General features: G+C 39.4%; 1 protein-coding gene across 1 annotated transcript; it reads right to left on the bottom strand.

Moving 5' to 3' along the window:
• Positions 1–4,166: 4,166 nt before the first annotated feature.
• Positions 4,167–19,392, bottom strand: SGCB (sarcoglycan beta). Its single transcript, XM_044912721.1, has 6 exons — positions 19,346–19,392; positions 13,734–13,943; positions 9,516–9,701; positions 8,666–8,857; positions 8,223–8,354; positions 4,167–4,718 (listed from the first exon to the last, which is right to left on the bottom strand). Exons 1-6 carry the CDS (start codon positions 19,385–19,387, stop codon positions 4,515–4,517), a joined length of 966 nt encoding a protein of 321 aa, XP_044768656.1. The 5' UTR covers positions 19,388–19,392; the 3' UTR covers positions 4,167–4,514.
• Between the last annotated feature and the right edge of the window lie 48 nt (positions 19,393–19,440).

Here is a 19,440-nt window from a genome sequence, read left to right as displayed (position 1 = left end):
CCTCCCCCTTCTCCTCATGTTTTATATTTTCAATACTCTGCAGTCTGTCCCAGGGCTATGCTGTTTGGATGAATAAATGCATGGAGTGAATGAAATTTAACATGTAACTTTTAAACTTTGGTTTCATACAAGGTCAATTCTCCTACATTTTGAAGGGCACCCAAATCCAGGTACACATGGCCTTGAACCGTAGAGGTGCCCTGCAGCATGGAGGAGTGATTTATTTTTACAGCGGGCCTCTTACACAATACCAGAAGTTGAATTAATTTGTGCAGCCAGAAAGGTATTTGTTTCTATATGCAAAGCTGCAGTCATTGTAAATACAATTGTATATACCAAGTTAATGTAACAATACGAACAACCAAAAAATATAGTCATCATTCACAGGCACGTTACTTTGCAGTGTTGAAGAGAAATGTATGACTGAAAAATACTTACGGGGGCATAAGTTAAAGATTTTCATTGACCTGGTTCTTTTTAAGTTGAAGAGATTTATACATTAATAAATTTGAGTTCAAAAAAGCTATATAAGGAAAATTTTATGTCCTAAAATGAAATACATTGATTTGTAAAGAAAAATTATACTACAAACTTTTATGTACTAGGTAAAGAACCCCTAAGAACCCCAGAAAATTTTCTAAGGAAATTGGAAACAATTAGGTAAAATGTCAGTCTTTAAATGGACACATTCAAGCCTAAGTATGAGGAAGCAGTTAGAGATATTGGAGGTGTGTGTGTCAGAGTGAGAGAGATAGGGAGAAGGCTGTAGAAAAAACAAAGTACGGCAGAAACCAAGAGGCCATTCTTCCATAAAAGAGAAGTTAAAACAATAGGAAGAAAGCAGAAGAAGGTATGTTTGATAAGATGTAGGAAGAACACCACAACAGTAACAGTTTCTAAGGCATACCTTAGGTCCTTAGGCAGTTTTCAAATGGGTCTGTCTGGATCTAGCCAGGTGGGGATTTAGACCTGAGCCTTTGAGGCTCCACCCATCCACCCTTGGAGCCTGCCTGCCCTTGGCAAACCTTCGCCCTTTCATCTTCCGGGCTCTGGCCTCTTGCCACAGTGACAGTGTGCACATTCCCCTGGGACACGAAGGGAGGAGCCACTAGAGAGAGTCTGCAATGCACAGAGGGTAGGACTATCCAAACAGGAACTGTACAGCTTCGAGCTATGAGCTCCAGGATTGCAGACAGATTACATAAACACCAATGCATTTAAGTATTCTCAAGCTATAAATTCATCATGTTTGTATGATTAAGTAGAAACCTGCTAGAATTTTAACCATTAAAAAATCAACAGCAAACAATTTACAGAATCTTTATTGTAAACAGAGATCATTAATAGTTCTTACAAACTGAGTTAACTGACACTCAGGGTAGCAGTCCGAAACAGAGTTAGAGGTTTTTGAATGGCATAATTTGTAGTCTTTGCCCCCTCAATACTTTTTACAGGACCAGTGTTCTAACCCCCAAGCTACAGGGCCTCGTGTCAACACTTTTTAAAAGACTACTAAAATTATCAGCATTTCAATGGTCTCTTTTTTGTTAAGTTTAGCACCATAACGTTCTTATCTTCTTAAGAAAAAAATTCGTTCAAAGCTAGGTAGAAGAATTTCCACCTTTCATCATCAGAACTATCACACAAAATTTATTTCATTTTTTTCATAATGCAAAAAGAATACAAATAAGGATATTTTTAAATCTTGCAGACTATATATAGGCAGCCCCCCCGCCCCCTTGTGTTGTCTGCATTTTCCTAGCTGCCCATTGGACGGTTTCTGAAATACTTTGCTTTTATTTCATTTGTCTCCCTTGTCATTGCAACCTATCTCTGAAGTACTGCGGTTATTTAAACAAGCATATATCTACCCCCCTCTCCTGAGAGCCTGTCTTTATCTACTTTCCCGAGTCTGCTGCTTTTCCTATCAGTGCTCAATGCAGGGGATGAACAACCAGAAGAGGCAAAGTTAACATTTTGGTTTTTGAAAAATACCACCTGGTGGTGAGAATGAGGAGCTGAAGCTTTTCCATTATGCAAAATAGATCACAAGTGAAATGGATGGTTTGTTCTTGATCTCATTTCCAGTGAGTTTTCCAGGTCTACATCTCAGTGAAAAGGCAAGGGCTACCTGCAAAGTGTCCTAAAATACTATACCTGTTACCTTTACAATCAGTTCTTAAAAACATCAAAATATCCTCTCATGTTAAAAGCACTTAACGGAGGTGTATCAAAAACACAAGTATTTTTCAAGGAGGAGTAAAAATAGATTGCTTTGTGAATTATATTCAATAAATAATACTTTGTAATGTAGTGTTTTGTGATTTTTGCAAAAATATTTAAAGAGACTTTCAAAACAAATCTAAATAGAGCAGACAAGAATGTAAAATTAAAATATACTAAGCATGTGAATGAAAATTCCAATGGATTTTTCTGAACATCATTCAAATATGAAATGACACTGAATATATTCAAATAAGATCTGAATATCACAACAGTAACACTCAGGTCATAAAGTTCACTTTTTGGGTAATGGGCATTAAGGAGGGCACGTGATGTGATGAGCAATGGGTGTTATATGCAGCTGATAAATTATTAAACACTACATCTGAAACTAATGATGTACTGTAAGTTGGCTAAATGAATTTAAATTTAAAAAAAAGTTCACTTTTTTCCTTCATTTAAGAACTGTACTCTGTATTATATAGTAAGTCGATATCTTTTAGTACACTTTAATGACTATTCATAATCTCTAAGGCATGTGGTTGTTCTATCAGAGAGAACTGTGACTAGATTGAATGCAAATTTTTTGTCTTGATTTTCTTATCTACACAGTTCAAAGTAGCCACGACAGAATGCTGTTCTACTTGAATGCAGAGTGGGGCTTATGATTTATCTCTACTGCTTATTTTACAGCAAAACTATTTTGAAAACTCGGCCCCTGATGCTCTGTGTGTGATTAATAATACCAGAGTTCCTTTTAAGTCAAATATAAAATACATTAAAAATCAACTGGCTTGAGGGTTGTAAATCACAATGGGATTGTGATATGAGGAGCAGAGATCAGTTCTCATACTTACTCAAAAGTTACTTAAAGATTAATTTTCTGTATCAGCACCCTTTACAGCAGTGCGACCCGGCTTTGTTCAAGGCCTGGTGCACACTGCAATGGGTGCTATTTGAATGGCACACTGGGGTGAACTACCAGCCATTCCCAGCCCACAGACTTGCCTGGGGCCATGGCCTCCCACTTCTCACTGTGTTGCCCTGAGGCCTGAGGGTATAAATATCTTAGTGACCCTTTTACCCAATTCAGGCATTCCCAGGTGCCAAACCCCTTCAGTTAGGACACTGCAGTAACCTACAAGTAGGCTAATTTGACTTCTCTATAGTATAATATTTTGGAATTGGCTTAAGCTAGTTTAAAACCTGACAGCAGTTGGCCATTTTTTTTTTTTGACATGAGACTGATTGATTTTTTTTTTTAACTAGAGTAAGCATGGCTGTTTTATTTGATTCTTATCTGCTTAGGTAAGTTTGAATTAGTCTCTGTTCATTTTTCTAGACTTTTAAATATTAAGACTTCTGTGCAGATAGTAAAAAGAACACAGTATTTGGAAGCAGGTACATTTAGGTTTGAATCACATGCAAGTTCCAATCCCAACCCGGCCAGCTATTTCCTATGTGACATTAGGTAAGTTTCTTAACTTCTCCGATCCTCAGCTTCCTAAGGGGAAACACTGGGATAGTAACACCTACATCCAGAGCTGTGGTGAGAATCAGTGACGTTACAGATGCAGCGCCTGGGACAGTGCCTAGGATGTGTCAGATGCTCAGCTGTCGTCAGGATTTAACAGTTGAAGCTGGGATGGTGTTTCAATTTCTACCACATTGTGAACACTTCGTACTCATCAATATTTAACAAGTAAATTCTATTAAAGTAAATTCTATTCTATTATTTTCTTCCTAGTGCAAAACTAAGAAACCATAGTTTCTTACCAGCTCACATATGTGAAGTTCTTTAATGACTTCACTTGCACTGAGAATACAGCTGAAAATTAATGCACTAAAAATCTGTCTTTTCTCTTAGAAGCCCAAAGACGGAGCATGTAACATTTATTAATGGAGTACCTTTCAAACATCTTAAGTGGGTGTATCTCCATTAGGTACCAAGACTTACTTATAGCAAGTCTAAACAGTTGCTTCAGCCCTTTATCCTTTAGACAAGGAACAGCAGGATTTTAAAAACACTTCTTTAAAGATTAATTTTGCTTGTATTCATTTCTGATAATTACTTTAGAACTGTAATTTGAAGATCAGTGCAACTTAACGAAATGTATTAAAATTTAGGCTCTCTGAGAGCTCTTTTAAATACGGAGATTATATAATAGATACAGTAGTGCTCTGTAGATAAATGAGAGTTATCGCAAACTCTCTAAAAACATGACTTGCATGCACACTCTTAAAAACGGTCAAGTCAAGCTTTGAACACACGGCTGAATTCCCGGGTTCCTCTAGCGAGTGTTTCCACAGGGGTTGTCTGAGGTCTGGCAGCCCATGTTCTGGCCTGTTACTTGGACTCTGAAGAGCGTTCCGTCCGCACACATACAGAGCTTGTAGCGCACCCACTCGCCAGTCCCAAATTGGTCTCCACTGGAGGAACTAGGTAGGCGACTTGTGCTAACCGTCACAGTTCCATTTAGGATGATGCTGTTTTCCTATTAGGGGAAAAATGGCATGATTTATTTACCTCCACAAGTGGTGACAGAACAAAATTAATAAGCAAAACTTAGAATATTAACAAGAAAAATAGGTAGCAAAAAACAGTAAAGTCATGACCAAAACAACAACAAAGAAAACAAAACCAATGTCAAGATTCAACTAGTGACCTCTTTAGTTCATAAAGTGTATCAATAGTTATAACACACTTCATTAAAATTATATCAAAATTCCTAAGTACGTAAGACAGATAATTTTCATTTGTTACTTCCTAAGAGAGTTTTTACAAAGTTAGAGACTGGTAGGTTGCTGATGATGAGAAGAAAAAGACTGTTTTTCTCCTACAGAAAATTAATTTTAATTTCTAATGTTTTTTGTTTTTTTTTTCTTTTTTAAAGATTTTATTTATTTATTCATGAGAGACAGAGAGAGAGAGAGAGAAGCAGAGGGAGAAGCAGGCTCCCAAGGAGCAGGGGGCCCGATGTGGGACTCGATCCCAGGACCCTGGGATCACGACCTGAGCCGAAGGCAGACGCTTAACCATCTGAGCCACCCAGGCGCCCTAATTTCTAATGTTTTTACAACACCACAAATGAAGATTCAAACCAGATAATTCTGAAGACCAGGCACTCAAAGAAAACCACCTCAAGGTTCTCTTCTTCAAGCCCACTGTTTCAGGAACATTCTTGAACTGTAGGCCCTTTTTTGGGGGGACCTCCTAAGTCTGGCTCTCCCTTCTTTCCTCCCTCTTTCCTTTTCTTCTTTTCACTCATTCAACAAATAATTATTCAATGTCTACTATGTGCTAGATACTATTTTAGGTGCTGAGGATATAGCAATCAACAGAGAGCTAAGTCTGAGTTCTCATACAGTTGACATTTTAATGGGGAGGGGCAGACAATAAACACATGAACAGGTAAAATAAATAAAACATCACTGGAGAAAAAAAGGTAAGCAGAGAGAGAGTGACCAGGCAAGGGCTCTGTTTACATAGGGTGGTCAGGGAAGGCCTCTCTGATAAGGTCACAGTGCAGTGGAAACTGGCTGATATGAGTAAGCCATGTGGGCAACTGGGGAAGGGCCCTTTAGGCAGAGGACCCAATACACGCAAAAGCCCCCGCGTGAAGATGTGCTAGTGTTCGAGGAACCTGTAGAAGCCAGTGCGGCTAAAGCAGAGAGCACAAGGGAGTCGACTGGTAGATGAGTCAAAAAAATAACTCAGGGCCAGACATGTTAGGGAAGGGAATGGACTTTGAGTTTTATCCCCAATTAGATGAGAAGCCATTTGGAGGGATCTGAATGTGGAAGTGATGTGATCTCTGAGAAAGGATCACTCCGGCTGCTGTATAGAGAACTGACTACAGGGGCGAATGAGGAAGCATTCACCATTTAGAAAGCTGTTCCAACAGTGCAGTAGGATGTGGTTGGTGGTTTATACCATCGGTGGTGGTGGTGGAGGCAATGAGAAGCAGCCAGACTCTATCTTTTGAAGGTAGAGCCAGAAGGCTTTTCTGATGGACTGATGGGCACCATTTAACAAGATGGGAACACTGAAAGAAAGGCATATCTGGGGAGAGAGGGAGGGTATGAAGATTTTAGACTTGTTGAATTTGAGATGCCTATTATGCACTGGAGTGGACAAGGTACAAAGTCATCTGGGTATGTGAGTCTTAGTTCAGAGGAGAGATTAAAGCAGGAGTTCCAGGGCGCCTGGGTGGCTCAGTTGGTTAAGCGACTGCCTTCGGCTCAGGTCATGATCCTGGAGTCCCTGGATCGAGTCCTGCATCGGGCTCCCTGCTCGGCAGGGAGTCTGCTTCTCCCTCTGACCCTCCCCCTTCTCATGTGCTCTCTCTCATTCTCTCTCTCTCAAATAAATAAATAAAATCTTAAAAAAAAAAAAAAAAGCAGGAGTTCCAAATTTGAGAGTCATCAGGTTATAGAAGGCATTCAAAGCAGTAAGACAAAGTTGGGTTTGAAGAAATGGAAATAGCTACTTGACTATGTAGTGTTATTATGCATATGGAATAAACAGAATCCTTAAGTGATGAAGTTTGAAATTTTGTTCCAATATTGCCATCTTGTGGTCATTTAATTTCACTTTCTTTAAATTGCGAGAGCAGTTATTTCTTTAAATGCGTTTGATAAAATTTAAAAAAAATTTTTTTTTAAATAATTAGCTATACACTTAAAAGCTAGCCACTGATATTAACTGGATTATAAAGCTAATTATCTTTTCAGTACCGGGGGCTTGTTTTTCTTTAACTGTGGAGAAACTGGTATGAATGTATATGTATTTCAAAGTATCTTAATATTTCCCATATCAACAGACAGAATTTTCAGGTAGAAAGAAAGAAAAGATTTAGGTAACTTGCTAATGGCTATATGCAAATCTATCACACCTCTTGCTTCTTTGAGTTTCCAGTGCTGAGAAGAATAGCCCCACTGTGGCCGTTCTTCAACACTATTCTCTCAGAGGAATGGCTTCTAACTACAATACATGCAAAAAATACTCAGTATTGCTATTGAGTTTCTGGCAAGAAACACATTTATGTTTATCTTTATTATTTAGAAATTGTAATATGTGTTTTAGAGGAGAAAGCTATTTATGAAAATGGAAACTTAATTTTTTAAAGCTTATTTTTTCTAAATTAAATTAAATTTAAATAAAAGAAATAATTATTTTACAAGTCCTTAGGTTTAAGTTTATTTTTGTCATATATGATGCTTGGGTAAAATAAATTTAATTAGCTTTAGTTAAGTGGCATATAGCAGGTGGCCAAAGACATTTTGAATAAATATGCTTTGATCAAAACTGTGAGCAGGTAAACCGTTTTTGGATTTCTGGCTCCCTTATATGAGATATGTTACCTACTGAAGTTCAGATATAATCTGTGAAGGACAAAGCTTCACTTTTCAATAGCTATAATAAAGGCAAAATCATTTTCCTTTGCAGTTAATAATAGATGGGTAAATAAAATACATTTTATACATTTGCTAATTGATTTTCACATAGCTAGATATAAAACTCAGGAAAGGGCATGAAAAATCTTTAATTAAAAAAAACTCCAACAACTTCAGGGAATGGATACTTCCTATGATAATTCTTACTTTGAGAATTCTTCCAGAATTTTGGAAATTTATTTATTTTTGCCTTTTAAAATAATATAGGTATCATGTTATAAAAAATTTTTTAGAAAACAAGAGGCAAGCAGAAAGAAAAATAAAATTAAAGTCATCTGTTATCCTGCTACCCACAGCCAACCATTGCTGACATTTTGGCATACTCTTCCAGGTTTTTATAAACGTACATATGTATTGAAAAATGAAAATGAGGTATTTCACAAACTGTAACTTTCTTTCACTTTAAAGTGCATTTTGAACATCTTTCCATGTCAAAAAATATACAACTACATTACCATTTTTAATAAGTGTATACTATTCCACATATAGATTTATGTGCTCAAGAATCTAATAATTCTCTAAAACTCTTAAGAAATACTCACTGCCTTTAACTCCATATTACCACCCATGTGAAATTCAATGGTTTTGCCCATAATGAATACACCTTCATTTCCACGCACGATAGCACGCCCGTCAACTTTTATATTTAAGTCACTAGTAGCATTGCTGGTAATCTGAAAATTAAAAAAAAAAGTAATAAAAAGCATTTCTAAATTAAAGTGAGAATTATTATCAGAGACAGAGGAACAGGAGTTTCAGCCATGGAATATGAAAGGCAAGTGTTTTCAGTCACATTTTATAGGTGTCGAGATAGAGAGACGTGACTTGATAATGATCAGATGACAAATCTAGAATTAATCAATCCTCCCCACTATTCCAGAATTTATTCTTTCACATCACTATAAAACAGCAAAACTCCCCACCCGCTTTGTAACTTTAGACTGTAATTCTCTTCCATTAATAAAGTAAACAAAATAAATCATACCCTTTCAGTAGATGCTTTTTGAACATTCAGACTTTTCACTCCACTTGGCAAATGAAACTCGTGAGTTTCATAGTCTGTGCTGAATAAGATATTCTGAGTCCTTGGGTCAAAAAACTGCATACCAATGTCACTTGTAATAGAAGTTTTGTTCTTTTCTACACTGAGCTTTGTTGTCCCTTGCTGAAAAACAATCTTCAGGAAAACACTTTATCATGAATATGTTTTCAAAGGAGACAGCATCCAAAATTCATCAAGAACATTATCAAAAACACTTTATAATAATAGACTAACTTCAAATAATTTTCACTGCATCTGTCTGTGCCCTCTCTATCTACTTGGGAAAAGAGTTCTTTCACATGAGGGTTTATACGCTTGTTTGCTTACACTACTCTGCACAAATCCATGGGTCACAATAGGACATATAGACAGACCTGGACCTAAGATGGGCAGGGGGTGGTAAGATTACCTCCTTGAGGTTCTAGTCCATTGAGAACCTATGTTACGGCAGCCACTTGGCATGGGCTGCCACTGACCCGACTGGCATATTCCCTTCTAGACTCCCAGAAAGTACAGGGTATTCCAACCTGGGAAGGTGCTTTGTTTGTTGGTTACCTTGCATGGAGGATAAAGAGAACACTCTATTCTTAGAGTAATTAATCTATTACAGAAAATGCTACTACCATATTAAGATATTAAGAAAGCATGTAATATTAACAGATTATAAGACCAACAATATTATTAAATATGCTTGTGAATATTCTCTCAAGGAAAATACCCATTTCCAATAATCAACTCTAGGTTTTTACAAAGAATTTTTCTCTAATGTCCCTCAACTGATATGGTAACTTACAGGCTGGTTGTTGCCAGTGATAACCAAGTTTTCATTTCGCCTTCCTCCTACGGTGCTCTTATAAAGAGGATGTATAACTCCCATGTCAGACACTTGCTTAAAACGAAGCAGGCCACTTTCATGAAACTCCATGCTGTCGCAGCCATTTGGTCCGATGCGAATCACAGCCCAGATAACAAGTGTTATCTAAAAGAGAAAACAAGACCCCTGCTAATAGGTAACATACATTTAACATAATTAGAAAACAAACAGAAAAGGTAATTGCCAAAGGATTAAACTTCCTTAAGATGTCTCATCAGTGAAGATGTCTCATCAGTGATACGAACACATCAATTGGTTTTCCACTTATAAACAAAACCCATTTTATTTTTATCCAGGTATTACAGGCAAATAGCTAAAAGTCAAAAAGTGCTGAAAGAGCAGTTTCTTATTTCTTCTGCTCTCTCCATATCTTGTCTGGCAACAGCCACTTACAATAATTTTAGGTATTTCATTTAGAATTTATTCCAGATTCTTAAGTGATATATTATTTCCTCACTCATCAATTTGAGGTTTTATCTATTAATTTCCTACTTTAGCAGATGAGAATTTATCTCATTTATATTTCTTCTCCCCCAGCTCCCATCTCAAGTGCTGGCAAGACCCAGGTTCAGTATTTTAGTATTGGAACCATGTAAGTACTGTTCACTGCTAAGCCAAATACTGTAACTAAGAGAGCACTTCCTTTCTTGTACTCTGCGTCTCTTGGAGTTTCATATTTGTCTTTCTTCAGCACTGGACCACATTTGCTTAGTTTCTTTGAAAACCCGACTGAATCTTTTCAAAACCTCCAATGTTTCTATAAAATGACACTCAGTAAAAGGTTCTCAGAGTCCAAACCTCTCAGATAGTTTATTCTATGAGTTCTATTTTTTTCTCTCAGGAAAGCTTGTTGGAACTCTGGTCTTCTTGCTCCAATCTGGACTGTTCCCCTTGGGTCTGCGACACAGCTGTAACTGTGAACTTCTCCTTCGCTTTCATGCTGGAGCTTCCTTCCGTCTTTCTCTCGCGCTGGATACCCAGTTTCCTGCATCCCTACCTTCAGCTTTCTGGGAGTTACTGCCTTCTTGCGGTGAGCACCTCCTCCAGTGACCTCCTTAGAAGGAATACGTATGAAGGAAATTCTGAGTGTGCATGGTTAAAAAATGTCCACATAAGCCCTCACATTTGATTAATAGTCTAGCTTGATAGACATTTCTAGGTTTGGTGTTACTTTCTCTCTGAATTTTGAAGGCCCTTGCTGTCTTGCTGTCTGGTTTGTAGGGCTGCATTTGAGAGGTCCAACGCCTCTGATTTTGTATTCCTCATACATAACCTGTTTCTATTTTTCCTCTGGAAGATTTTAGGATCTTCTCTTTATCCCCAGTTTTCTTAAATTTCACAGGAATGGCCTTCGTGTGATTCTTTTTTATGCATGACACTGGACCCAGAATGGTAGTTTTCAATCTGTTCTAGGAAATTTTCTTGGTTCATTTATTTGATAACTTTCTCCCCAGTGTTCTTTCTTTTTTTTTTTTTTTTTAAAGATTTTATTTATTTATTTGAGACAGAGAGAATGAGAGAGAGCATGAGAGGGAGGAGGGTCAGAGGGAGAAGCAGACTCCCTGCCGAGCAGGGAGCCCGATGCGGGACTCGATCCCGGGACTCCAGGATCATGACCCGAGCCGAAGGCAGTCGCTTAACCAACTGAGCCACCCAGGCGCCCCCCAGTCTTCTTTCTTATCTCTTTCTGAAACTCCTATTAACAGAATGTGACACTTCCTGGATTGATTCTTTAATTTTGTTGAGCTTTCTGAAAGGGTTCTTTTTCTTTATCTTCTAATCTCTTTCTCTCTCCATCTATCCATCCATTCTTATGTATTTCTACAAGTTCTTCCTTATTCTTTAATTGCTCCTTTTTAATGGCATGTTACTCTTGTTTTGTGGATGTAATATTCTCTCATTTCTCTGAAGATATTGGTTTTAGTTTTTTAAGTTTTCTGTCATTCATTGTATTTTCTCTATCTCCCCGAATTCCTATTTTCCCCATGGTTGGTGTGTTTTTGGTCTCCATCATTTTTCAATTCTGGGAGCTTCCCAAAAAATCCATTGATCCCTGGTGACTCAGTGTTCATATTTAACAGTGAGGTTTAAAGAAGTGCACAGAAAGTTCTCTGTGTGGGGTGGGGCTTGTGACAGGCTAAACAGTAGGAGATTAGGTGGCTTTTTCACTGGGACCTGCCAAGTGTCAGTATCTACAGTTTTTTTCTCCAGATGCTTCGGTTGCTCCAGAGCAGGCTATTTCATCTCTCGCCTGGGGGACATAAGCCTGGTGCCAGGGAGCTGGAGACAGAGGCTGAGAAAAGAGCTAGAGATCTGGGAAACAGAGTCTCAGCGCTCAGGATTCAGACTTCCCCGCTTCCAGCATGGAAACCCATCCCTACCCTCCTCTGCATAGCATTCTCAGACAGGAAGAATCCTCTCCCTTCTATAACATACCGTGTGGGGTTAGGGGGCAAGGTTGCCTAACTGCTGGCTGGAAGGGACAGGAAGGCTAGGGATCTCATGGCTCCTTCTACAGGGTTCTCAAAAAGCTGTTTTCAGTTCCTGCCTCACTCCTGCTTTTCATGGTACTTGTATTTCCATTCCTGATGATTCTGCATGGCACTTTCACCAACACACCTGTAGCCCCGTCCCCAACACACAGAAGCAGTTTCTTCTCTGGTAAGTTAGCTGCCATTTCGCCTCCTGCTTTTTTGTCTTCATATATTATGGTTTAGGATTTGGTTGCCTCTCACGTTCTTTCAAGATATTTCTGTTTCTTGACATTGTCACCTTCGGATGAGCTTTTTAAAGAGGAAGGGGATAAAAATGTCTTCATTTTGCCATCTTAACCAGAAGTTTCCAATAACAACAAAATGTATAAAATAAGATAAATTCAGAACATATGCTCCTAGTAAACTATTTACAGTACCAGCTCTTTCCAACGTAAGGGAAGAATCAGACACAAACGTTTTGGATGTACATAAAATATAAAGGACTGGCTTAAAAGCATTAGAAGTCAAAAATAAAAATAAATGGAATCACTTTAGAACCACCGTAGCCCATGTTCATCAGTCATTAGTATACCAATAGCCACCCTCTGAATATGTCATCTACACACATGCCAGAGGGGTTCAAGTTTAACCCTCAGATAGTTACAACCTTGGATTAAGTCTTCTTCTTTAGAAAAGCAAGTATCTTTGGAAAAGGCAACATACTGGGTCTTCAGCACTTTAGTGTAAACTGGCCTACCAGATCCTTTCCTTCTTTGACAACAGAGACTTAAGACTACAAAACATTACCCTCTGCTGTCAAACAAGGGTTTACAATTTTAAAATCTGGTTGAGGAGGTAAGACTAAATTTAGGCAAAGCTGAATGAAAACAGAAAGGATTATATTTTTTAGGAGAGGTGAAGGCAATAAAGTCATGATGGCAAAGGTCTCTTCTACCTAGCTGACTCTACCCTTTCAAAAGTTAAGTCCTTTAAAGGGAATATTCCATGAATATATATATTAAATAAAATTAATACATGGTAATCCTAGCATACTAGGTTTTTAAAATATATAACACATTTATGACAACTCAATAAGAAGAGGCACAGACTTATAATTATAAAGTAAGTCACAGAGATGCAAAGTACAGCATAGGGAATATAGTCAATAACGTTGTAATAACACTATATGGTGACAGATAGTGACTACACTTACAGTGAGCACTGAGTAATGTATAGAACTGTCGAATCCCTTGTGTTGTACACCTGAAACTAATAATAACACTGTATGTTAACCACACTTTAATAATAAATTTAAAAAAGGCCAGTGGTCTTTTCTATAAGTGTGTAAAAAATGGAATCTCCTGTTGTTTTTCAAAGTATATATCCGAAGAAGAAACATCTGATAAAATGTGCTCTTGGGTGTGAAATTCGGAAAACAGGATTCTGTTAGACAATATTTTGGACAGTAAGCAAGTCAGGGGCTCTTTGTACACACTGTGAAGGGTAATTGTGCATCTAAAAAAACTTCATAAGGGATAAAACATGTACAGAAAAGCAGAAAGTAAGAGGGTTTCAAAAGAAATTATAGAAACAAAGTCCATGATTTCACTAAAAAATTCCCCATGGTAATTAAAAAAGAGAAAATTCTGTACCACATACTTACAATTAAATTGATGACAGCCAGGATAAACAAGAGGATAATGACACAGATGGCTAAATTGCCCTTTCTCCCTCTCAATCCCGTTTTATGGAGGCGATCTTCATCAATTGGAATATATCCAGCTTTGAAATTACTATTGTGCTCCTTATTGACGTTCCTTCTCTCGACAGCCTTCTCACGCATGGACTTCTTTACAGGACCATTGGAACTTTGCTAAAAACAAAATACAAAACCATGGAACAGCCATACCTACTCTTTGCAATGCACTTATTTATGAAGCACAAATTCTTTTTTTTTTTTTTTTTTTTTAAGATTTTTTATTTATTTATTTGAGAGAGAGAGAATGAGAGAGAGCACATGAGAGGGAGGAGGGTCAGAGGGAGAAGCAGACTCCCTGCCGAGCAGGGAGCCCGATGCGGGACTCGATCCAGGGACTCCAGGATCATGACCTGAGCCGAAGGCAGTCGCTTAACCAACTGAGCCACCCAGGCGCCCATGAAGCACAAATTCTTAATGAAAGAAAGCTGAACTGATTAGTGACATATCTTCCATGAATAAACTTTAAGTCATGCTGAGTTGTAGGCTCCAAGTCAGGACATTAGTATGCTTAGAGGGGTAGTGGAGAAGAACCTTTTAGTGTGACTCTTTGATAACACATTTCCACCCTTTGCTTTGAACAGTCCCAGTGTCTCTAAAGTGTACAGCTAGCTCATCTGGGGGAAGAGCTGACATATACATTCCACAGTGGGTCATCTTCTTTTTAACTAATGATTTATAGTGATTTGTTTCATTATATATATATATATAGATAGATAGATAGATAGATATCATATATATATATATATATATTTTTTTTTTTTTCATTTATAAGAAAAGAATTTGGAAAGGCTGACACACTTTGCTATTTATCACCCCAATTGGCTAAAGCTAACATTATCCTAGATCAGCAGTTTTCAAAGTATGGGCAGGGGAGACCGGGAGAAGCCCCCTGAACCCTTACAGGAGGCTGGAGAGTAAAAACTATGTTCAAAATAATACCAAGATGTTATTTACCTTTCTTACTCTCCTTCTCTCATGAATGTTCAGTGGAGTTTTCCAGAGGCTAAATGACTGTATGTGATGACATCAATGCTCTATAACAGCTAACGGAATGTGTGCTTGTGTATTCCTGTATTGCAAATTTTCTCAGGTTTAATTTTTAATATGGTAAATATCAATGAATATAACCCACATAAACAAAAATTCTTTGGGATCCTCAGTTAACTTTTAAGGGCATAAAAATAACCTGAGACCAAAAAGTTTGAGAACCTCTAACTTAGGCTATGGTTGAATAACATTTTTGGTAATACCTCATGAACACAAAATGGGTTCTGCCCAACTTACATATATTTTAGAGCTCTGGGAAAACTTATTTTTTGAGTAGGCATTTATTAAATATTTTATGTTTAAACACTAATACCACAAATAGGAATACTAAAGAAATACAGGACAGGATCCTTATTCTCTAGCTATTACAAATGTGATTTGGGTATAAAACGGTTAGCAATGCAATAATGTATTCGCTCTGTTCAGGTGCCAGAATCCGTAGTATGGCCAATATATGCTGTGGAGTTCAACAGGAAGAGACGCAGGATGGCTTCACACTTGTTTTCAAGGAAACAGAAAGTAGGTGGGCCAGAGTCGGCAACGCAGGGAGAAGGAGGGCAGGTTGAGAAAATTCTTGGACTGCTGGGTACAAGTTCTAGTCTTTCTGTCTGTTTAACTGGGAGTCCCTGGAATGACATACTTTTCAGGGTGCTAAATGTGTAGGTGTTTGTAGGAGAGAGAGGAACAGGACTACCAGTGAGTAGGCTGTTGGGTGTGTTGTCGTAATGGAGGTTTGAGGTAACAAGGTAATGAGGGCCTAAACTCGGGACGAAAAAGGATGGGTTAAAAACATACTTCGTGAGAGGAGCTGACTGAATCTGCAGCCAGCTTCAAAGAATCTCAAGTTTACTGAATGGTGACTAGCTAAATATGGGGAATGGAGGAGGGAGAAGATTCTACACATGTTGCACTTAAACTAAATGAGAAATAACCACATGACTCAAAGGCAAGGGGAAGGATGGAATGGGTATTAGATCAGTCAGGACTAGAGATACAGATTTGAGAGTCCCTAGCCTCTAGGTAAATTAAATCCATGAGAGTGCATCAGTTTACTGTAAAAAAACAGCATACAGGAAAGAGAACAAAGAGCCAAGGACACAGTCTTGGGAAAATTTAAATGTGCAGCTACAGTAGAAAATGAGAAATACAGTGAATAGTAAGAAAACCAAGAATGTGCAGTGTTGCTGAACTTGCTTTGCCAAGAAGTGCTTCTATAACCTTCAAAGGCGAACTCTGAGTAGCAAATTGGTAAGCTGGTAAGTCCGAAAAGATGCCACATGTATACATCTCTTTTCCAGTCCAGAAAGAGAAAAGAGGAAAAAGAGAAGATTGTAGCTAAATAATTATGTACTGTCAGAGGAAAACTGTACTTTTGTTGTTGCTGTTAGTAACCATCACCACCCCCCAATTTGGGGAAAGACTTGTATGTTTGATGGCAGAGGGAAAGATGCCCAGAGGGGCAAAGACCAAAGATCTCACAACAGGGCAGGATAATGTAGGAAATGAGACCCTCTAGGAGGCAGGAAAGAAAGTGATACCGAATAAATGAGAAAAGAATAAGCTTTAAGGATAGGCTCCCATTTCAATGAAACAGTTCACACTCAAGAGAGAAAACATTCTTCTTTTTCTTTGGGATGTGGAAGGCAAGGCCATCTGCCAAGAAAGAGTGGAGAAAGCTACTGGAATCTTATCATGGTGGCAGAGGTAGCAGGCTGGTTAAGGGCTTATGGAAAATAGAAAGAGACGTGAATAATCATTGTGAGTAATGCAGCAGATACAATTTTTGTAATTCCACAAAGCAGTAAAGAAGGCTCTATAGAAGACAATTCTATCTACTCACCAGATTTTTCACACAACAGGTTGTTGAGTGTTGTGTAGGTTGTGTGTCTGCATGAGGCACATCTGTGAGGCTACAGTGATACCGCTGACCTCCTAGAGTGGAATATGCATTTTGATACTTCTTGGCTGAAGGTACAGAGTACCTTAAGGGAGGTATGCTTTCCTCTAATTTTCACAGACGCAGTATGGGCAATTTAAAAGTCAGGGCTTGAATAAAGGTCTACATAAAAGAGAGACAGGACAAAATTGATCCCTCCTGGGATACATTCTTTTCTCTGCCAATTCATGTACATTGTTATTCAATTTGATACATTTATAACTTATTGAAGAGTTACTATATGCCAAATGCCCCAGATCATCAAGACAAGCCAGACATAGCACCTACCCTCAGTGAACTTCCTTACAGGCCAGGAGAGGAGACAGACCGGGTCACTAACAACGGCAGTTTAACACGGCAAATGCAGTGGTAGCAAGTGCACAGAATGCTGAAAGGGTACAGAAGAGGAATGTAGCTCTACCCAGCAAGCAGGCGCATCAGGGGGAGGTTTTTAAGAAAGGCTGAGATTTCGTTTGCATCTTGGGAGGATAAACAGGAGTTAGCCAGGCAAAAAAAGCACAGAGAAAGGCATTCCAGGCAGAGGGAACAGCATGGAAACTTTGAGTACAAGTCATCTCAGTGTGAAATCAACTTTGGTAGTTTCTGTGGATGGTGAAAAGGATGAGTATCGAAATGGGGCAAAAAATAAGGTCAGAGATATGGTTAGGGCCAGTAAATGAATGGACATAAGTACTCGAGTTGTCAAGAACAATGGCCTTTATCCTGTAGGTGATGGGGAACTACTGAAAATTTAAAATGGGTTAGTGATACAATCAGATTTGCATTACAGCAAAATCAAAGTCATGTACCAAAATGAGATGAACTGGAACAGAAGAGTTTAGAGATGAAGATAACAACATCAGGTTTATCTAAGAGTCCAAAGGAGGGCTTGACTGAGCTTTAGATGAAGAGAAGATAGGGAGAGGCATTAAGACGAAGAACTACAGAACCTGGTGATTGATTGGCTGTGAGTGTGACCCAGAGGGGATCTAAGATGACTCCCAGCTAGAGACCTGCTAACAAAATGTGTGGAGTCTGGAGGAAAAAGAAAATGTGGGGCTCTTTGTTCAAATATCACACCTGGGACAGCAGAACATGAAACCAAGTGTGGGTCCCTTCTGAGCTCCCTTAAGCTGGTCCAGCTCTCAAGATTCTAGCTAGGTTAACCAAGTGAATGGATGGTTTGTAACCCTTTTAACGGTAAGTATGATGCAATCCAGTTTTGTACATTTTTGAGTTTGGGGTGCCTGTGGAAAATTCAGTTCAGGCTGGAGACATAAATGTTTAATTCTGAAGTGGAAACTAAGGAATAGACCAGATTGCCCGGTTTATGTGTAAAGCAACAACAGAACCTTGGTGGAGCCTCCAGAGCATCAATAGGTGATGCGGATGAAAAAAGAACCATCTAAAACAAGAGCTGGTAGGAAATCAGAAAAGCCAAAGAACGATTTTAATCTCAACAACCCCAAGAAGCTTTGTCTCCTTTTACTTTCACTCATTCCTTTAGATTTTATTTTATTGTTATGATCTGTAGCTTGCCCCCTTAGCTGATTTCTCTGCATTTATTTGGCAATCTGACTTTAAGTTCCTTGAAGGTGGGTTTCAAGTCTTTTTTATGTCCTTTAGAATGACTGTTCCAGTGATATATAAAGCAATTACGTCGTTAAGAAAGTCTTTTCTGAGAACAGAATGCTGTCAACTTGACTTACATTTATTTTTTCAAAAATGTTGCAGAATGAGACTTTTTCAAAGGAAACTATCCTATCATAGTTTTGTAAAGGGAAATAACAGTTAAGGGGAAAAGTGACTATGAAAATTATTTTTATTACAACAAAATACCCTAGCAACTATAGATATGTATATGTAATACATGCATGCATGTGTATGCATGTGCATAGCTTGCTTTTGGGGGAAAATAGTCTTTTAAACTACTCTAAGGTACAAGTTTACAATGCAGATCAGGAAATACTTGATAGAGCATTAAAAAAAACAATTTTAAACCAACTGGACAGGACGCAGTTTTAAACTGGTGACCAAATTTCCAAAACCAAAGCGGGAGGAGAAACCTGATGCCTGCATATCGGGGATGGCAGGCACAAGCCGTGGCCCCAAGCTGACATGCAGGCAACAGCGGACTGGTTCTTGGCTGGTGTCAGGGGAGCCTCCCCCAGGGGCTGAGGCTATTTTTACCAGCATCTTCGCTGGCCACCGAAGCGGGCACGTCCCCGGCACGTCCTGGCGCAGGCTCCCGGCTGCCACGGCCGCCTCCCCGCCCCTCAGGCGGCGACCCTTCCTCAGCCCGGCCAAGGGGCAGTCGGCCAGGCCGAGAGCCGCCGCCTGCTTCCCCTCATCGACCCGGAGCCCCTGCCCGCAGTGCCGCCCGGCCCTCGCCAGCATCCGGGTTGCGGACAGCTCCTCCCGCCCGCTCCGCCCCCCCGGAGCCCGGCCCGCGGCCTCCGCCGGCCGGCCCCACGCCGAACCCCACAGGCCTCCCCGGGCCCTCCTGCCCCCAGCCGCGGCGGGGCTCCCAGACCTGCTCGGCCGCCGCCGCCGCCGCTGCCGCCGCCGCCGCCATCTTCCCGCGCCCGGCGCCGCTGCCCTCCCCGCCGCACCTCGCGCGCCTGCGCC

This window comes from Neomonachus schauinslandi, chromosome 2, assembly GCF_002201575.2.
Source record: "Neomonachus schauinslandi chromosome 2, ASM220157v2, whole genome shotgun sequence".
NCBI lineage: Eukaryota > Metazoa > Chordata > Mammalia > Carnivora > Phocidae > Neomonachus > Neomonachus schauinslandi.
This window is presented reverse-complemented; position numbering and strand designations above follow the sequence as displayed.

Bases quoted from the DNA above. Each gene is read 5' to 3' on its own strand.
- SGCB (XM_044912721.1), bottom strand. From the start codon at position 19,387: ATGGCGGCGGCGGCGGCAGCGGCGGCGGCGGCGGCCGAGCAG. The intron at 9,702-13,733 runs GTAAGTATGTGG...TTTCTCTTTTAG, and splicing joins TGGCTGTCATCAATTTAATT to ATAACACTTGTTATCTGGGC. The intron at 8,858-9,515 runs GTAAGTTACCAT...GTTTTCCTGAAG, and splicing joins TCACTGGCAACAACCAGCCT to ATTGTTTTTCAGCAAGGGAC.